Source organism: Alosa alosa, chromosome 1 (genome assembly GCF_017589495.1).
Source record: "Alosa alosa isolate M-15738 ecotype Scorff River chromosome 1, AALO_Geno_1.1, whole genome shotgun sequence".
NCBI lineage: Eukaryota > Metazoa > Chordata > Actinopteri > Clupeiformes > Clupeidae > Alosa > Alosa alosa.
The window spans coordinates 24,606,961-24,623,244 of NC_063189.1; the positions used below are offsets into that span (position 1 = coordinate 24,606,961).

Here is a 16,284-nt window from a genome sequence, read left to right on the forward strand (position 1 = left end):
GAGAAAGACAGCCGTACCTGAACATGTTGCACAGCTTAGCAGCGATTGTCAGAGTCAAGCAGGTCAAGCAGTTGTTAAGCAGAGTGGAAAGTGCCAAACCCCACAAGACCAGATGACTAACGCACACAACTCCTTTTGAAGGGTTGTAAGTAAAGTTGCACAGCATGAATAAGTTACAGTAAGAGAGCAAAGAAAAGCTTACAGTTGAAATACTAGCGATAAAGCACACTAATATTAGGAAGGAAAAAGACAACATGGACGGTGTGTTTGCTAATGACCATACTGTATTTAAAGTGCAGATTTACAAAGAAACCAGAAAACAGAAAAAGGCACAAGCTCTGGAGTGGGAGGACAGAAGGAGAGGGCGACTGCAGGCGTCTGCAAAGCACAGGGATCATGCCACCAAGAGGAAACACCAGGACAGACGCTCACTCCTCCCAACATATCACACCATCATCAACACAGCACTCTCGTACAGAGCCTTCTCGACTTTCACCTCAGATATCCAACAGATGAGAACAGGGCATACCAAAACAATTGAAGTATTCCACTGGGTCACATCTTCCCTAAACTAAGGCTGGTTTTCCCCTACACAAAGGCTTACATCTTTGGCAGACCAGTTCATATCTCTGCCCACTGAAAGTCTATTTGTAACAGAATACCCCCCTAAATAAACACATTTCACTTTCAAACACACTGCAGACTGCCATATCAGGAAACCAGTGCATGACTGTCTCATGCATTAATTCCATTGTCCAAAAATGGCTCCTTCACTTTGCGGAGCACCATAACATGAAAACAGAAAAAGGTGGTGGTCACAAGATTAAACACATATGGGATCAGTGTTCTCAAATGCAGGATGTTACAGATCTTTGTGAACAGGTAGGCAGCAAACATGGTGACATAGGAATAAAAATCTATAATTCCTGACTTCTAACTAGCCACCCCTGCAGCTACAAATGAGACTGTTTCAACACAGAACACAAGTTGAATAAAAACATCACTATTATGGGATGCTGTATATAGCATCAACATAAAATAATGTGCACTGTAGTACTGAAAATTCTTCTACATAAAACCAATATAAACATATACTTTTCTTTTTTGCTTGGACTGTGTGCTATGGCCATTTACATAGAATAGTTGGTACAGTCTCTCTGGCAGGTTAGTGTGTAGTATGGCTTCTGCAGGGCAGTGTGCTGACCTGAAGAACACAGCTACTGGTAAACAGTGACGTTTAAAGGGCTGTCCGAGACCGGCAGATAAAGGCCTCTCAACCCACTGCGTGTGCTGGTTTGGTGTTCATATCTACCTATCAAGTGATACATGGGGCAAGTTTCTGAGCAATGTTACTGGGCAACCACATGACCAGCTCCATGTGTTCTGATTGGATGATTTGCCTATTGCCCATTCAATATTCAATTTTGATTAAAGTTCTCCAGATAATAAATTGCTGCCCAATATGAACAGGAATATGCCCGAACAACAATACTCAGAAACACTGTCCAGCAGCACTGCTCAAGAAGTTGCCTTGTGCATCATCAGCTTTAGATTGACTTGACTGAAGTGAACGGTGTGAATATCCCAACTATTGATTGCTATATATATCGTACATATGTCTACAGTTTGAGTATTGTATGGTGAACTGGCTGTATGCTATATGTACACTCTATAGATTCACTCAAGCCATGTGCTATTGAAGCTTAATGAGCAGTCCTTTTGAAGTTACAGTACGTAAATGTTCTACTGGAAAGATATGAAGCACATGCACAGGTTGAGAAACAGTAGACTGAACGTCTGCAATGGTCTCCACTAAATCAGTGGACAAGAAACAGGGTAAGCCTGCCTACATGGGAGATGCTGATGACCCTAGCTTGAACTAGGTACCCTATCATAGAGCCCAAGCACAGAGTCGGTGGTCTCTGGTTTAGATCGCTTGACAATAGGTGTTCAAGTTAGTGCATTCATCATATTTCCCCTTTACTCGTGGTGTATGGTTCTGTATTAGTCCATCCTTTCCAACTTCTCTTACCAATAAGAAATTGTTTGTTGCACATGTGCATGAGGTAGCAAATGCCTTCACTTCTCTCAATAAAATCTCCAAAGGTGTTATTTGTCATTCGAAAATTGGATCAAGTTGTCTCAGTGGGCGACCAATACCAGAGACCACCACTCTGTGCACAGGGGCCGAACTTTCGAACCAAAAGGACTTCACAGCATTTCAATGCATACAGTGAATTCTCTACATACAACACAGACTAGTATTAGGAGAGCAGGAGAGATTAAATACAATATGAAATGAACTTCATCACCGAGCACAAAAAGGAAAAATAATTTAGCTGCAACATCCAGATAATGTGCAAAATATTTTTTCCGACAGCTAGGTGATAACACAACAGCCTCTCTCTGCTTTAGGAAGACATCAAGTCTGCAACCCTGCTTTGAGACCCATTTTATCATGGCATTGTGAAGCCCTCACAACCCAGTCCAGCTGAAAGTCACTGGGTATATACAGGTGCATCACCAACCAATTCTATGTTTTTGAATGATTACAAATGCATTTGTGGTTTTGTTATAAACAGTCAACCTGTGGAACAGGTTGGGAACAAGCACCTATAGTGAAGGATTAAAAACTCAATCCTGACACCTAAAATTGGGAAACATACAAACCACATGTATGCATATTCATAATCTTATTTGGTTTCTCCAGATCTTATAACAATTGGATCGTTTTGCTAGCCAGCATGGGCACACACAACATGCCAAGATGCTGAGGTTTGTTTGCCTGTACGATACACATACATGACCACCATTTGATTTTTCCCTACAGTGATGTTTCATAGTGCTCTATGGTCTGGCTGAGGTATTGAATATGTTTGAGTTTATATGCTTCTCTTGTTGCCAATTGATATGCAAATACTGAAATGAATTGGGGGTTTTTTTGCTTGTTTTTTTTAACACATTTAGGACTCGTCCAGCTGCAGAGTGATAAACTCTTGTATGCATTTCTTATACTGCTGTTCAGTTTGGGTATTGTGGGAGGGATATTGACCTGGCTGGCCAAACACTCCCTCCGTCTCCCGCATCTCCTCGTTCATCTTCGCCAGACGCAGCCTGGACACAGAAGAGAGAAAAACATGAGAAAAGGAGGTGAGTAGCAGGGAAGGACCGGGAGGAGGAAAGCTATTAAAGATGTGGGTGAAAAATGAGGAAATTAAATCAAATTTGGTTGGCCATATTTTGGCAATACTGGACCCAGAGCCCGTGTGCAGTTAGTGCCAGCCAGAGAATGCCTAACAGAAAATCTGCCACATCAGCCCAGAACAGACAATATTTGATTACATCCTCACCATTTAGTGACGCTGAGTACACTGTCCATTGCTTTTTATAGTCATTGGTGAAAAAGGACAAGTTGACATGCATTAATCAGGATGTTAAAAACGGGATGAGAGTAGTTGTGCTTGTTCTCACTTACAGAGTGACTATGTCAGCATTGGCAGCCTCTACAGCGATGGACAGCGGAGTTCTGCCATCAGTGTCGACAGCATTCTGTTTGGCCCCCCTCTTCAGAAACAGGCACACTTGACTGAGAGAATGGGCAGCAATTACAGTACGCTCCATGTAATAGATTTACAAGCAGGATGCTATAAGGACAGACCCAGCAAAACTACATCTGCACTGCTTGCCAACCATCTCCATGACACACCATGGTAGTAATTCATTTAGATAGTCAGCAGTATACAGATCATAAGAGTGAATAAGCTCCATGTTTAAAGGTCCATGGTGACACGTACCCTGTGTGGCCCAGAATCGTGGCATGGTGCAGTGGACCTCGGCCGCGGATGTCCTGTTGGTCCACATTACCAGCGTTCTGAAGGAGGAACTCACAGGTGACCAGTGAGCCCTGTGTGACAAAGCATCAAAAATGCATAATATAGACATGACAATTTACAGACTCGCTTGATTTATCACATTCTATTGTTAGATTTCACCAAAATAATAAACAAATACACCAATCATCTCATCAATTAAAGCAGACTGTGGAGTTGCGTGTTGTGCGTTGTGGAGTTCTTTGTCTCCGCCTCGTCCATTAATTCCATATATCGGGACACCTCGGTGGCTGTTATCAATAACGTATTTCACGCACTGTGGCACACCCACCCCTTGGACTGCCTGTATGAGAGGCGTCCGGTTGCTGTCCTCGGAGTTGACCCAGTTGATGTCGGCGCCATGTGCCATGGCCTCGGCCATGTCGGGGAGACTGCAGGCGCAGGAGGCCCAGTAGAGCAGCAGGTCTGACGAGAAGTCTGTCAGCTCGGAGAAGACCGGTGGAGACTCGACCCGCTGTACAGCAACTGGGGACTCGGACTCAGGCTCTGGGACACACACACACACACACACAGGTTGTGTTAGGACTCTCGCTCAAACCTACAAAGGGCTACAGAGGCCTACCACTAAGTCATTATTCTATTCTATTCTTAAGATTTGCTGTTTGAATTGAAACATGGGGCCCTAATACAAATGACAACATGGATTTGATCATTTAATACCATGAGCAACATCCTAAGCGCAATGCTCAGCTCAATGCTCCCACGTGCCACATGACATTTTTGGTTCATGCACAAGACACTTTACTCACTGAGTGACTTTGCACTTTAAAAATTAGGGCCTATTGATATTCATTTAACCTGGTGAAACCATGTTACCCACTGATGTGTACCAGAAGAGTTTTCTAAAGGAATCACAGCTTTAGTGTACTAGAAATATGTTTCTGTAGCCAAAGACTTCACAACAATATCTTCACAACAATATCTATATCTATATACTGTATGTGCAACCACTGAGCTGACTGTTTCCGTGACACACTAAAAAACCTGAACAGCACGACAGCGCCTCCATCTGGACAATCACTCACCTGGCTCACTGAGGCTGTTGCTGGAGGGAGTCGAGGCCAACATCTCCCGACTGCCATCTGCACTGTTCTGTATGCCACTATCCGCACTCCGCACTAGCAGAGGAGAACAACATCATATATGTCAGACGTCAGTTTCTCAAGGCACAATGACTTGCCTTTAAGAACACCAAACCACACAGAATAGCAAGGTGGGGTGCAGCACACTGAGAGACAGATATGGGATCCCAAACTGACTGCAGACGTCAGTGGACATCCTGGAAATGAGATGAAGTCTGTCAAGATGCTTCAGTCAGCCACTCTTTTACAGTGCCAGCCATTGATCACAGCAACAGTGGACACTGTCCACATGACAACATGGACGGAGGTGCAGAGGACACACAAGTGGACACACAGTAACAGTTTCACTTGCAGCTACTTACAACTCCGCAGCTTTGAGGAAGTGTCAAAGTAGGAGAAGAGTGAGTCAAGCTCATCAGGGCAGAAGAGTGAATCACGGCGAACCTCCTGGCCAGTAGCCGCTACTACTCAGCGGTCAGAGTTTTTGAAGAAGGAGGGAGGCAGAGGCGAGCGTTAGTAAAGGAAAGGGAAGCACAGAGCAGGTCAGGTCAAAAGAACAGGTCAGGGGTCAGGGGAGAGAGAAAAGGGAAAAGAGAGAGACATGGCCAGAGAGAGGAGGAGATGAGGGAAGAGAGATGTGTGGCTACGAAGAGAGAAACAAGCAACTTTCAAGCTGAGGTGCAATTAGTCTACGGGCAAAAGCCAGAGGAGAGAGAAGACAGCCTCGTAAATGCTAGCAACACTAACCATCCAGAAATGTACGGCTTTTATGACTGTGGCTTGTGCTGGGGATTGGGGAAAGCATGTCTGACCCACCTGAGGTGCTGGAGGCTGTGCGGAGCTTTGGGGTGGGTGGAGGCGGCCGTGGGGGCAGGAACTCGGCACAACTCCTCGGCTGCTTATCCTGTTTGCTCAGGCTAATCACCTTAGCCCTCTGCTCCATGGCAGAAGGCTTCAGCACAAACTTCCTGTCAATGTACTTGGCTCTGATAAAGGCCTCAATCTCCTGTCTGTGAGGTTGCAAAAAAGTACAATTTCAAACAATTGAAAATCATAAACAACAATGACAGAATGTTGACTGACAAACAGTAGTTCATACACTGCTTGCTACCGGTGTAGATCAGGTAGCAAATCATGTTAACAACACTTAAATTCTGATGCAATATTCTAACTACGATTAAATATGGTCTACTAGTCTACTACTGAATGAAACAATATTGAGTAGATTCATCCTAAATTAGCATAACCACCTTCAGTCTTTTCTGCTGTAACATACTTGAATTTCCCCTTTCCCCTTTCTCTTGAATTTCTCCTTGGGGATCAATAAAGTATCTATCTATCTATCTATCTATCTACAATACACAGTAAAGAGTGACAGCACATTCTTAATGGAGGAGTACCTGGGGTCTCCAGGCTGTGGTTTCCTGCTTCCCAGCTCCTCTCGACGGGCCTCATAGATCTGGTTTATCAGCCCATTTCCAAGTTCACACATTAACTGAAAACACATTCGCATGTCATGGCAAATAGAATAAGGAGTCTTTTAGGAGCAAGTAAGCAACACTGTTGAAAATTATCCTAAAGATTTCAGCTACTCAAACATGCTAATGGCACCTGTACATACTTTTATGACTGCTAAAACAGTCATACTCAAGTAGTGACCAATTAATTGAGATAATTAAGATATTTTGGTTCACACTCATACATAAACGATCAATATAAAGTTGAGTGAACCTTAAACTCTCCCATACAGAATCCACTAAACCTGCTGCATACTGCCATCTTACCTTGAGTAGTTCTGGCTCCCAGGAGTCCAGTGTAAGGGACCTGACTTTGGAGTTGTGCACACCCAGACTCCTGAGAAGAACAGAGTGAATGCACATCAACAAAACATCAGAGTTTTGCCTCAGACCTTAGAGCAGAACACTGGCCACGAACTAAATTAGGAATCTATAAATTGGACCCCTTTTGGAGGCAAGTCTCAGCCTGAGAACAGCGACAGCAACCTCAGCTGGAAGAACAGCAGCAGTTTGCTTTTTAATTTGCCATTTCTTAATTTCCACTGTCTTAAGTTGAATGAAGTGTGATATGTGCCTCTTTGTTTTTTCCATATGAGGACTCTACTGCAAACAAAATCTAGCTCTGGGTACAAATAAACAGGAGCCAAACTCCAGCAGCACAAATGCAGGAGAGTCGTGCATGCAGTACCTGTGTATGCCGGAGCACTCGATGCAGAGCGTGATGCCCAGGTTGATGCTGGCCCAGCGTGGCTCGGGCTGCCCACAGTCGGCACAGGTGTCGTTCCCGGGGATGGCCAGCACCCTCCCGAGGGCGCTCTCGCCCTTCATAGACCTGGTGTCACCCCCCGAGTCCAGACTGCCCAGGGACGCAGAGGACTTACGATCAAGCCTTGTCTAAAAGATGAAAGAGAAAGTTAACAATCATTTACTGTTAATTATTATACTTAATCATTATTTACTGTTTTGAAAAGGTCAGTGTCCTTGAACCGGTGACTTCCAAAATGAGGAACCCACAGAACAATAGGGTCCTCTGTTTTGTCCCAAGATCAGGAATAGACTGGGAGCTGCTATTTTAAATATGTTTCGGGTGATGGACACTCATGCTAGTGAGTGTTATTTCACAATATTTATTCTATACCCTGCAATACATCTAATAAAATGATCAAGATATACCTTTCTCCAAATATCCTGCAAACAGACATTTCTTGAGGCACAAAATGTATGCCATGCAGTCAAAAACATCTTCAAAAGACTAATGTGTTATGGCTTTTTGAACTATTTTTTTTTTCTTTTGTGACAACCAGTCACCTTGTAAGTCTCTTGTAAATGTATTGGTTCAGACAGACACAGGAGCATGTTCAGGTCTCCATGACACTCACCACGGGTTCGTCTCCGTTCTCCCTGAAGGCCGTGGCGATGCTGTCCTGCACCGCTTTGATCCAGGCCTGCCGCAGCTTCTCCGAGTCCGCCTGCATCATGCAGCTCCTGGGAGCGGGAGAGGATCACAATACAACTCATATCTCTCCTGAGGAGCTTCTCTATTGTGTGTGTGTGTGTGTGTGTGTGTGTGTGTGTGTGTGTGTGTGTGTGTCGCTCCCTTTGTGTCTGTGTAGCCCAGCTGGTACAGCATGGCACTGGTCAGGCAGGCCCGAGTTCAATCGGTCTCCACATAAAGGGAAATCACTGATAAGTACTGATAGAGTATAGGCCTGTGAGCTGCAAGCTAGGATTGAAATGTAATGTACACAACAAACTATAACATGATCTATATCATACCGTAAAACTATAACATATTTTAGTCATTGGATTGACTGTGTCATAACATTTCTATTTATATATAAAATAATTCTGCAATAATGAATAAAGTACTGGATTTTTTTAGTTCTTTATCAAAATAGCTGTGCTGCGTTTGACAAAATGAAACCAGTGAAACTCTGTAACTTGAAACTGTAACTGTCTGAGACAGTTTGATTCTACATTAGTGTTCATTTTCATTTCTAATCTGCTTCACTTCTGGCTTATAACTCCAATGCTCACTTTGTGGGTGATACCACTTCAAAGCAGAAGCGCCGCTCAATGTCTTCACACGGCTTCACAGTACACAGTCGCAGGTCCTCCACAACCACAGTGGGGTTATCCTACAAAACACACATATGCACAAACACATGAAGGTCATTGCCTAAATTGACTATAAAATGTAGCTAATACAAAGAAGGCCTGGTTACTATTTTTCACCATTATGCCTCTCTCTCTTTCTCTCTCTCTCTCTCTCTCTCTCTCTCTCTCTCTTTCTCTCTCTCTCTCACACACACACACACACACACAGACACACACACATTTACATAACACACACAGGGCTTAAAGCAAAGAACAATTCTGAGTCTGAAGTTCTCAAACGTTCTTGAAGATGTCATAGTCCTATAGGCACATTGACTATTTTCAAATCTTCGGCAGCCCAGCCCATGCCTAAACACTTTAAGCCCTGCACACATACACACTGACTGTGATAGAAAGTGGATATTCCTACCTTAAATTTCTTCTGATAAACCATCTGGCTATTTTGAATGGAGAACCAGCGCCTTAAAAAAATAATAATAAAGAATCACTTGAGCAAGAAGCACAGTGGGGGGTTGAAAAGAACTTAAACTCAGCACAAATCACTATTTAACAGAGAATGTCCTTTTGGATGTCATGTACCTGTTATTATCTGCTTTTTTCCTGTCATGCATCAAAACAGAGGGATGGACCACAAGAAGATGGATGGGTTAAACAAAACCAGGGGAAACACACACCACAAGGAAACAAAACAAACAGGAAAAAAAACTGCAGAACAAATAAGGGACATGAAACAATGACGGAAACAAAACAAAAATGAAGAATGGAGTGACTGGTATGGCAGATGTTGTGAGTTGTCTGATCTAAAAAGGGAAAAATAACATGCAGACATTCTTCATTTCTTTATGCCATGGACCCCAGCAGGGCCATGTGCTTTTGTGCATTTGCACTGCCACTATTTGTTTACCTATTCCATGTTTTAAAGGCATTGCTAGCCCTTTTGAACAGGTAACCCTCCATGGCAATCCCATTGTCTGTGTCCACATTGTACTCTAACTTAGTGTCCTCGTTGAATAAGTCCTGTATTGCAAAAAATCAGTTCACAATCAGTTCAACACTGCAAATCACATTTCCAAAGCACTCTTTCAGAACAAACTGGTTATGAGGCACAATAAAAGCATGTGAGTGTGGAGGGCATCTACGGTATCAATTTTGTTTTGATTTGTGAAGATACGGGTTACCAGCGAGGAGTGAATGTCTGAAATATGCTGGCCAATAATAGTGGTCAGGCAAGAGAAGATGCACACTTACTTGTAGCGCTGCCTATGAGAAGCATAGCAAGAGGAAACAGAATAAGGCAGGAATTAGGAACAGCCACCAGAGCAAGACAGAACAGGCAGAGGGTGAAAGGAAAGCGGGTGAGGGAGCATGAATACATGTGGAGAGGAATCTGCTGTGCACTCAGGATTATCAGTGCTTTGATCTGCATACAGTGGAGAATGCAGGTCCACAGGCACAAATGTGTTTGCATATGTACAAACACAGAGTCCCATGAACACACACTGGTCATCTGGGGAGTTTTTGTTTGAGGTGACCTTTTATACCTCGGTTAGCCTTTCTTGTAATAAATGTAAATCAATCCAGTGTTGGGTTTCAAAGCCTTAGGGAAACTATAGACTACCTTCTGTTGGATAGTGGAATGTTTCTGCTCCATGTCTCTTTTCTCTTTTGCAGCATCAACCACAAGCTGATCCAGCTGAAACAGAGACAAAGAGCACAACAGCTAGAGTAAGAAAGTTACGAACAACCACCTGCCCAGCAGCAGGTAAACAACTGACCTTCATTTACATCTGACTGTATGGTATCGAGATACTAAGTTAGTCTCTAGTACTGTAGAAGCCATGAGTGTTTGGAAGAGACCGGTTTTACCTGTATGCCTAGTTGTTTCATAAGTGGTTGAAGCTCACTAAATAGGTCATAGCCTTGGTGGAAGAAGCTGAGATGAGCTTGCATGAAGGACAGCATCTGTGACATAAAATGATGTTTGAGAGAAACATTTTAAACATGCTTTTAAAAGTTAAAAAGTAAATCTGGGCAGCAATACTGTACATGACAGATGGTTGTAATATCAGCCTATTCAAATGGGTGAATCGGTCTATCAGAGCATATTGCTTTGAGTTAATACATTCACAGTATATAATTACTGCAAAAAAGATAATTGACTATTATAATCCTGATTCAATAGGGGGATGTGGAGAGATTACAAAAAGCCCCATCACTCACTGATTTGAGGATTTCAGATCTTCTTTTAGACTGGAGGACATTGATCTGGAAGAAACAAATAAGTTTCTATGATGAGCAATAAAAACGCAGAATACAGTAGAATGAGACTGCTTATATTGAGGACCAATTTTTGAGAAACATCTGAGAGAGAAATCATGTCCAATTGACCTCGCAGTCTTGATTAACTGTATTTGAAATACTAATATAAATCAAGTATTACATTGTAAACACCTGTAACGCAACATGGATCCCAGAACTAGGTCAACCATATCTTTACAGGCTCCCTGTGTCTGGCAATTCATCAAAGAGGACAGCCAGCTTCCTGTTTGGACTCTCACCTGCAGCACATAGTCCAAGGCGATGTGGCGGAAGCACTTTCGCGTGGTGGTGAGGATGTTAGTGGCCTCGTCAACCTCGTGCGTCTTGTTCCGAGGCACCTGAGCGTTCTTCACCAGGGCCACCTCCTTCTCCTCACTGACCTTGTCAAACTGCTTCTTGGTCTCTTTTATTTTCCGAAGGTCTCTAAACACAAGGGTTATTTTGATATTTTTTAAAAATCATATAAAGATGGCTTATCTTTAGTTGAATGGTGATTTTGAAGATAAAATGTAAGCACAATACAAGCTCTAGTGTTTGATAGGAGCTGTGTTCCACCAGGCTGATCATTACAGTCTGTAGCATCATTGTCTCGTTCTGAATGTACAGCATCTTTGGATGAGATCTATGACACATTATGTGAGAAACCCCATAATGCTATGAGAAAGTACTGATCTATGACACTTACTCCTTCACAAATGTCTGGAGTTGGGACTTTATTGATCTCTGAGCTTGATCAAATAAAATCTGTGAATCGGAGAAAAATGGGCATAATAGGCCTATCAGAATTACAACATTAAATCAACATTGAATAATAACATGCAGTTATAACATGCAATAAATTTCAAGAAACTAGTGCTGCTTCATATTTGAGAAATTTTGAATATGAACAATAACAAATGTCTCTGAGGAAATCAGTGAATAATGTTCTTACTGTATGGTAGTTATTCATCTCTTGCAGACTTTCAGCGAACTTGGTTAAACTCGACTGGAAAACAAAAGTACCAAAACTCTGAATAGCGTTGACAATGAATTTTGCAGGTTAAGGTTGGGTGTACAGAAATGAAACTGTCAAATGTGCCTCACAAACATTTTCTCACCTCGATGACCACATCTCTAGTGGACTGCAGAGCGAGGTCTCTGATACCGTTGACAAACTGCTTGTTGGCCAGAATATAGGCCCTGCCAGCATCAATCATCCCAATACAGAGCTTGACCAGCTAAAATGAATAATAAAAGGGAACCAAAACTTCAAAATGAAAAATAGTCATAAGCTGACAGTACTATATCTGTAAAGCAACCATGTTGTGATTTTGTGGGCTCACTGGCAGGTGTGTTTTTGAGAGTTTATTCTGACCTTGTCTAGTTTGGACTCCAACTCCCCGACATCTGTCTCCACTTCCTCGATGGTCGCTCTGCACACAGAAGAGGCATTCAAACATGGCGATAAGTAGAGTAGCGTAGAGTCAGTAAGTAAAAAAAAACTACATTCAAGAATGGGTAAATTAAATGGTAAACTCTCTTGCCATTTCCAGTATGTATAAAACTTACCATTTTCTCACAATGTAAATCCCTGACACACCAGTAACAAACATTACATTACTCTACCAGCATCACACTGTGAGCAGAGCCATTTCATTTTTGTCTTTGTTCACTTGAAATGAACCACTGTGATCCGATCTTGCCAGCCCAAAGAGCTCCTAGTCCACTGGCTGGCACTTGTTAAATCAATATAAAATGAATATTCACTCTGTTCACTTTTCCTTTGAAGTCCAATTTACATAGTGGTACAGAGGATTAATCCTTTTCACAGATCAATGGTGGCAGAAGTGCTAACCAAACCATTCTGTCTGCCTACAAGGTTATACAAAATCCCAAGGGTGTCGAAAGACTGGAAACACTGTAGTGTTTTATGTTGAACCCCCCACACCATACCTTTAAACTATCATGGAACCGGGACCCAGAAAGTCAATGACTTGTCCCCTAAACAATCACCATAAATGAGATTTTCTATCTAGATGGTTGACATTGGGATGTCAAAAGAATGCAACAATTATGTACATGAAGTCTTTACAGTCTATACATATTTTGAAAGATATTTAATTATGGCATGGAAAATATTTTGTATAATACCTCCTCAATACCTCCTGTCTCTTTACAGGACAGCCCTAATTTAACACAGTAGCTTTTTGTTGAAAGGGTTTCATTTGTAACCAGAATATCTTGTAACTGTTAGAGTAATCTAATATCAGGGCAATGCCTTTCATATGAGATGAGTGGAGGAAAACAACATGCCATTCTGTGACTGTACCCTCTAGCTAACAGACCCTCATGTCTGATGCTCACATGCATGCGAAACGAGAGGGCCGACACAGAAGCCAGACTCTTCACGCACGCAATCACATACATACATACATACACACACACACACACACACACACACACACACACACACACACACACACACACACACACACACACACACACACACACACACACACACACGCATACATAGGCCAACTGTGAGTAAGACAAGAATGCAACACATTAACTGTTCATCCACAGTACAGCTTTAAAATAAAAACCATAATAGACATGTGCATCATCCACTACAATGAAAACCAATAAATTGAAACCCTCTACGTACTTATCACTCTGGCCTGAAAAAACTCCACATTGCTTGTTCACACCATATCAGCAACTGTTTCAAGACCACTGCAGAATTTGCCACGTAATACAAGGAAACATCATGGTAACATGTCCTTTTGATCCAATCAAGATTGTGACATTGTCAAAAATCATCTGCATGACTGAAATAGTTACAGTTGATGTAAGTATGGGTCTAACCCTCATACTGTAGTTTTTGTCAGGGCAGATCATCCTGCATGCTAAAAGTAAAGACATTGGCATAAGCCGTTATTTTCCATTTCACTCTGATGCTTTAACTTGTGCTGTATTGACAGGACACAGTAAGGACCTTAAGAAAGTTTTCTTCCTGTAGAAACTATGAAATGAAGGCCACAAGGTCCCCTGGTGGCCCTGAGTGACAGATGAGGTTCCTCTATTGCTTTGACGACAGCATACTAGAGAGTAGGGTAAACAAATCTGATAAAAAAACTATTCAGCTGAGTGGCTGAGGATAAACTAAATAATGACTAAATAAACTAACTACATTTTTAATCCATTAAGCCAACTTATCCATTTTTATCCAAAAAACTACTTTCAATGCAGTTAACAAGGGTATTTTATCAACATGACTGTAATTGGAAAATCACGTTTAAAGTATTATCTCTTGGTTTTAAGGTAAGTTAAATAAATACTTTTATATTAGATTTGATTATATTAAAAGTATGTTATATGTTTTTTTCATATATTACACTACAATAGAACAATACTAACCCAGTCTAAAGTACAACTGTTGAAGTAGGCTACTGTCTGTCAGTCCTGGAATGCTGATAATCATTTACTATGTCCCTAATGACAAGCCCTCAGTAACGCAGCATAATAATCTCAACCCAGTCTATACCACAGTCTGGACAAAACTGAGAATAACCAAACTCCAGTGCCTCTTGAGTGTCATCATTAGAAGGTCTAAAGACATATTTGTCATGGTTTGTCTGGCCTGCATGTGTAGGCTTACTCTATCCAAACGTAGTAGACTAATCAGGAACTATTGAGTGAAGTAGTATATTGAAGTGTTCTTTAAGTGCAAATGGTTTAGAAATGTGTCCGTGTTAATCTAACGAAAACACAATGATTTTTATTTACATACAGGTATTTTATACAGCACTGAAATCATTTTGAATATTTTTTTCTAATTTTCTGCTACAAGATTTAATCCCTTCCACCTTCCATCTGCACTATGGAGTAAAATCCAACTCGTGCCCTTGAGCATGACTCATGCCCCCCTCCCCACAGGCTGCTTTGTCCACATCACCTCCACCATCACACGGTATTGCGCTTGTTTCGCCTGGTAGATTACATGTCTTCTTTAATACTGTATGTAGATGGGATATGACAGACGAACAAGAGCACTGAGTCTATCAGAGGTGCACAATGATACAGCTTTCTAGTAATACAGGAACCTGACAATCACAGTCTGAAGAATGATATCAATGATATCTCGCAATATTCAGACAAAATCTGAATTGCTTTGTCTTCAGACATATGAAAGTTGTTTTGGCAACATTAGATTACCAAATTGCGTGACCAAATTTCACAATGAACTCTAAGACTCACAATGAGTCTTACAAAGGTACCAAAAAAAGCACCCTGGCAAATTTCACCAATTAATCTTTGTATTATCTAAAGTATTTTAAAAAAAAAGAATACACAAGAATACACATACTGAATTATTTTTTTTACATGTATGTTTTTTATATTCCACTGTAGAAAGATTGCATGATTAGCCTACCTAACTGACCACGGAGTTTACACTGTATTTGGCTGAGAAATGGCTGGACATGACAAATAGCCGGACTCTTTTTTACTGGATATAGCCTACACCACAGCACAATTTGCTGCATGACATGTTACAACTAAGCCTGCTGTGGACAAGTACTGTAAGCCTGCAGTGGGAAAGACGCCAGCTGATAAAGAAAAAACATTGCAGGCTGACACCCTGTCTGCCAGATATCCCTATAGGCAGTCAAACACTTTACCTGCATCATACCTAACTGCATCATGAAAACATGATCTTGGCGTGGAACACCTACCACCTGCCTGTGTGTGCCTGCCATATTGATGGTAGCCTAGGCCTATATCACAGAGCGCATTAGTGTTGCTGTGTCTATGTAGGGTATTGAATTGAAAATAACACAATGTGCGACTCAAAAGAGGGCTTCCATTCTCATGTGATTTGGCTCAACTGCAACCAGACCTCATTCAAAGACAATCTATTCATATTTGTAACAGTGTAGCAACACAAAGGCAAAGATGATCTCATTGCAGCCAGAGCACCAACCAACAAAGAGCTCAGACTAAGTGGTGGACAAGCCTTTGACAGTTCCTCACTAAGGCAGTAAACTAAAATGCCTCTAATATTTCCCTAATTCTCCAGAGCAATCACATAAGCATTACAGGACAATGAAGCTTGTCAGTGAATCAGAGCAGTAGCTTAAGGTTACCTTATGTCAGCAAGCAAATCACCTTGATTGGCATGTGACATAAGAAATGTGATGCTTTCCAAAGAAAAGGAGTAAAACTAAATTCAAAAGTTGTCCCATAGAAAGCTCACTGAATTTAGGCTGGAACTGTTGTGTTGGGAAAAACTCAGTCAGGTCTCAATCAGGATTCTTAAACAGCCTCGGGTATTCCCAAGCATCTGTCCATTGCCACTTATTTTCTTTTTGTCTGATGTCT

At 41.7% G+C, this 16,284-nt stretch overlaps 1 protein-coding gene across 6 annotated transcripts in view; it reads right to left on the reverse strand.

Annotated features, from left to right (window-relative positions):
• Positions 1-264: 264 nt before the first annotated feature.
• Positions 265-16,284, reverse strand: part of acap2a (ArfGAP with coiled-coil, ankyrin repeat and PH domains 2a) — a 17,037-nt gene continuing 1,017 nt past the window's right edge. The window contains exons 2-25 of one of the 6 annotated variants that reach the window (XM_048238457.1): positions 12,281-12,338; positions 12,024-12,143; positions 11,858-11,911; positions 11,612-11,670; positions 11,166-11,349; positions 10,828-10,872; positions 10,474-10,569; positions 10,226-10,300; positions 9,856-9,867; positions 9,512-9,624; positions 9,187-9,207; positions 9,017-9,068; positions 8,527-8,627; positions 7,869-7,974; positions 7,178-7,383; positions 6,757-6,826; positions 6,373-6,467; positions 5,789-5,982; positions 5,335-5,436; positions 4,916-5,008; positions 4,162-4,376; positions 3,795-3,904; positions 3,476-3,586; positions 265-3,114 (exon numbers count right to left, since the gene is read on the reverse strand). In XM_048238457.1, coding sequence (XP_048094414.1) covers positions 2,964-3,114; positions 3,476-3,586; positions 3,795-3,904; positions 4,162-4,376; positions 4,916-5,008; positions 5,335-5,436; positions 5,789-5,982; positions 6,373-6,467; positions 6,757-6,826; positions 7,178-7,383; positions 7,869-7,974; positions 8,527-8,627; positions 9,017-9,068; positions 9,187-9,207; positions 9,512-9,624; positions 9,856-9,867; positions 10,226-10,300; positions 10,474-10,569; positions 10,828-10,872; positions 11,166-11,349; positions 11,612-11,670; positions 11,858-11,911; positions 12,024-12,143; positions 12,281-12,338 — 2,443 coding nt within the window. In that variant the 3' untranslated portion in view covers positions 265-2,963. The remainder of the gene's footprint in view (positions 3,115-3,475; positions 3,587-3,794; positions 3,905-4,161; positions 4,377-4,915; positions 5,009-5,334; positions 5,437-5,788; positions 5,983-6,372; positions 6,468-6,756; positions 6,827-7,177; positions 7,384-7,868; positions 7,975-8,526; positions 8,628-9,016; positions 9,069-9,186; positions 9,208-9,511; positions 9,625-9,855; positions 9,868-10,225; positions 10,301-10,473; positions 10,570-10,827; positions 10,873-11,165; positions 11,350-11,611; positions 11,671-11,857; positions 11,912-12,023; positions 12,144-12,280; positions 12,339-16,284) is intronic. The other 5 variants (XM_048238465.1, XM_048238471.1, XM_048238484.1 and 2 more) reach the window with 5 other exon arrangements.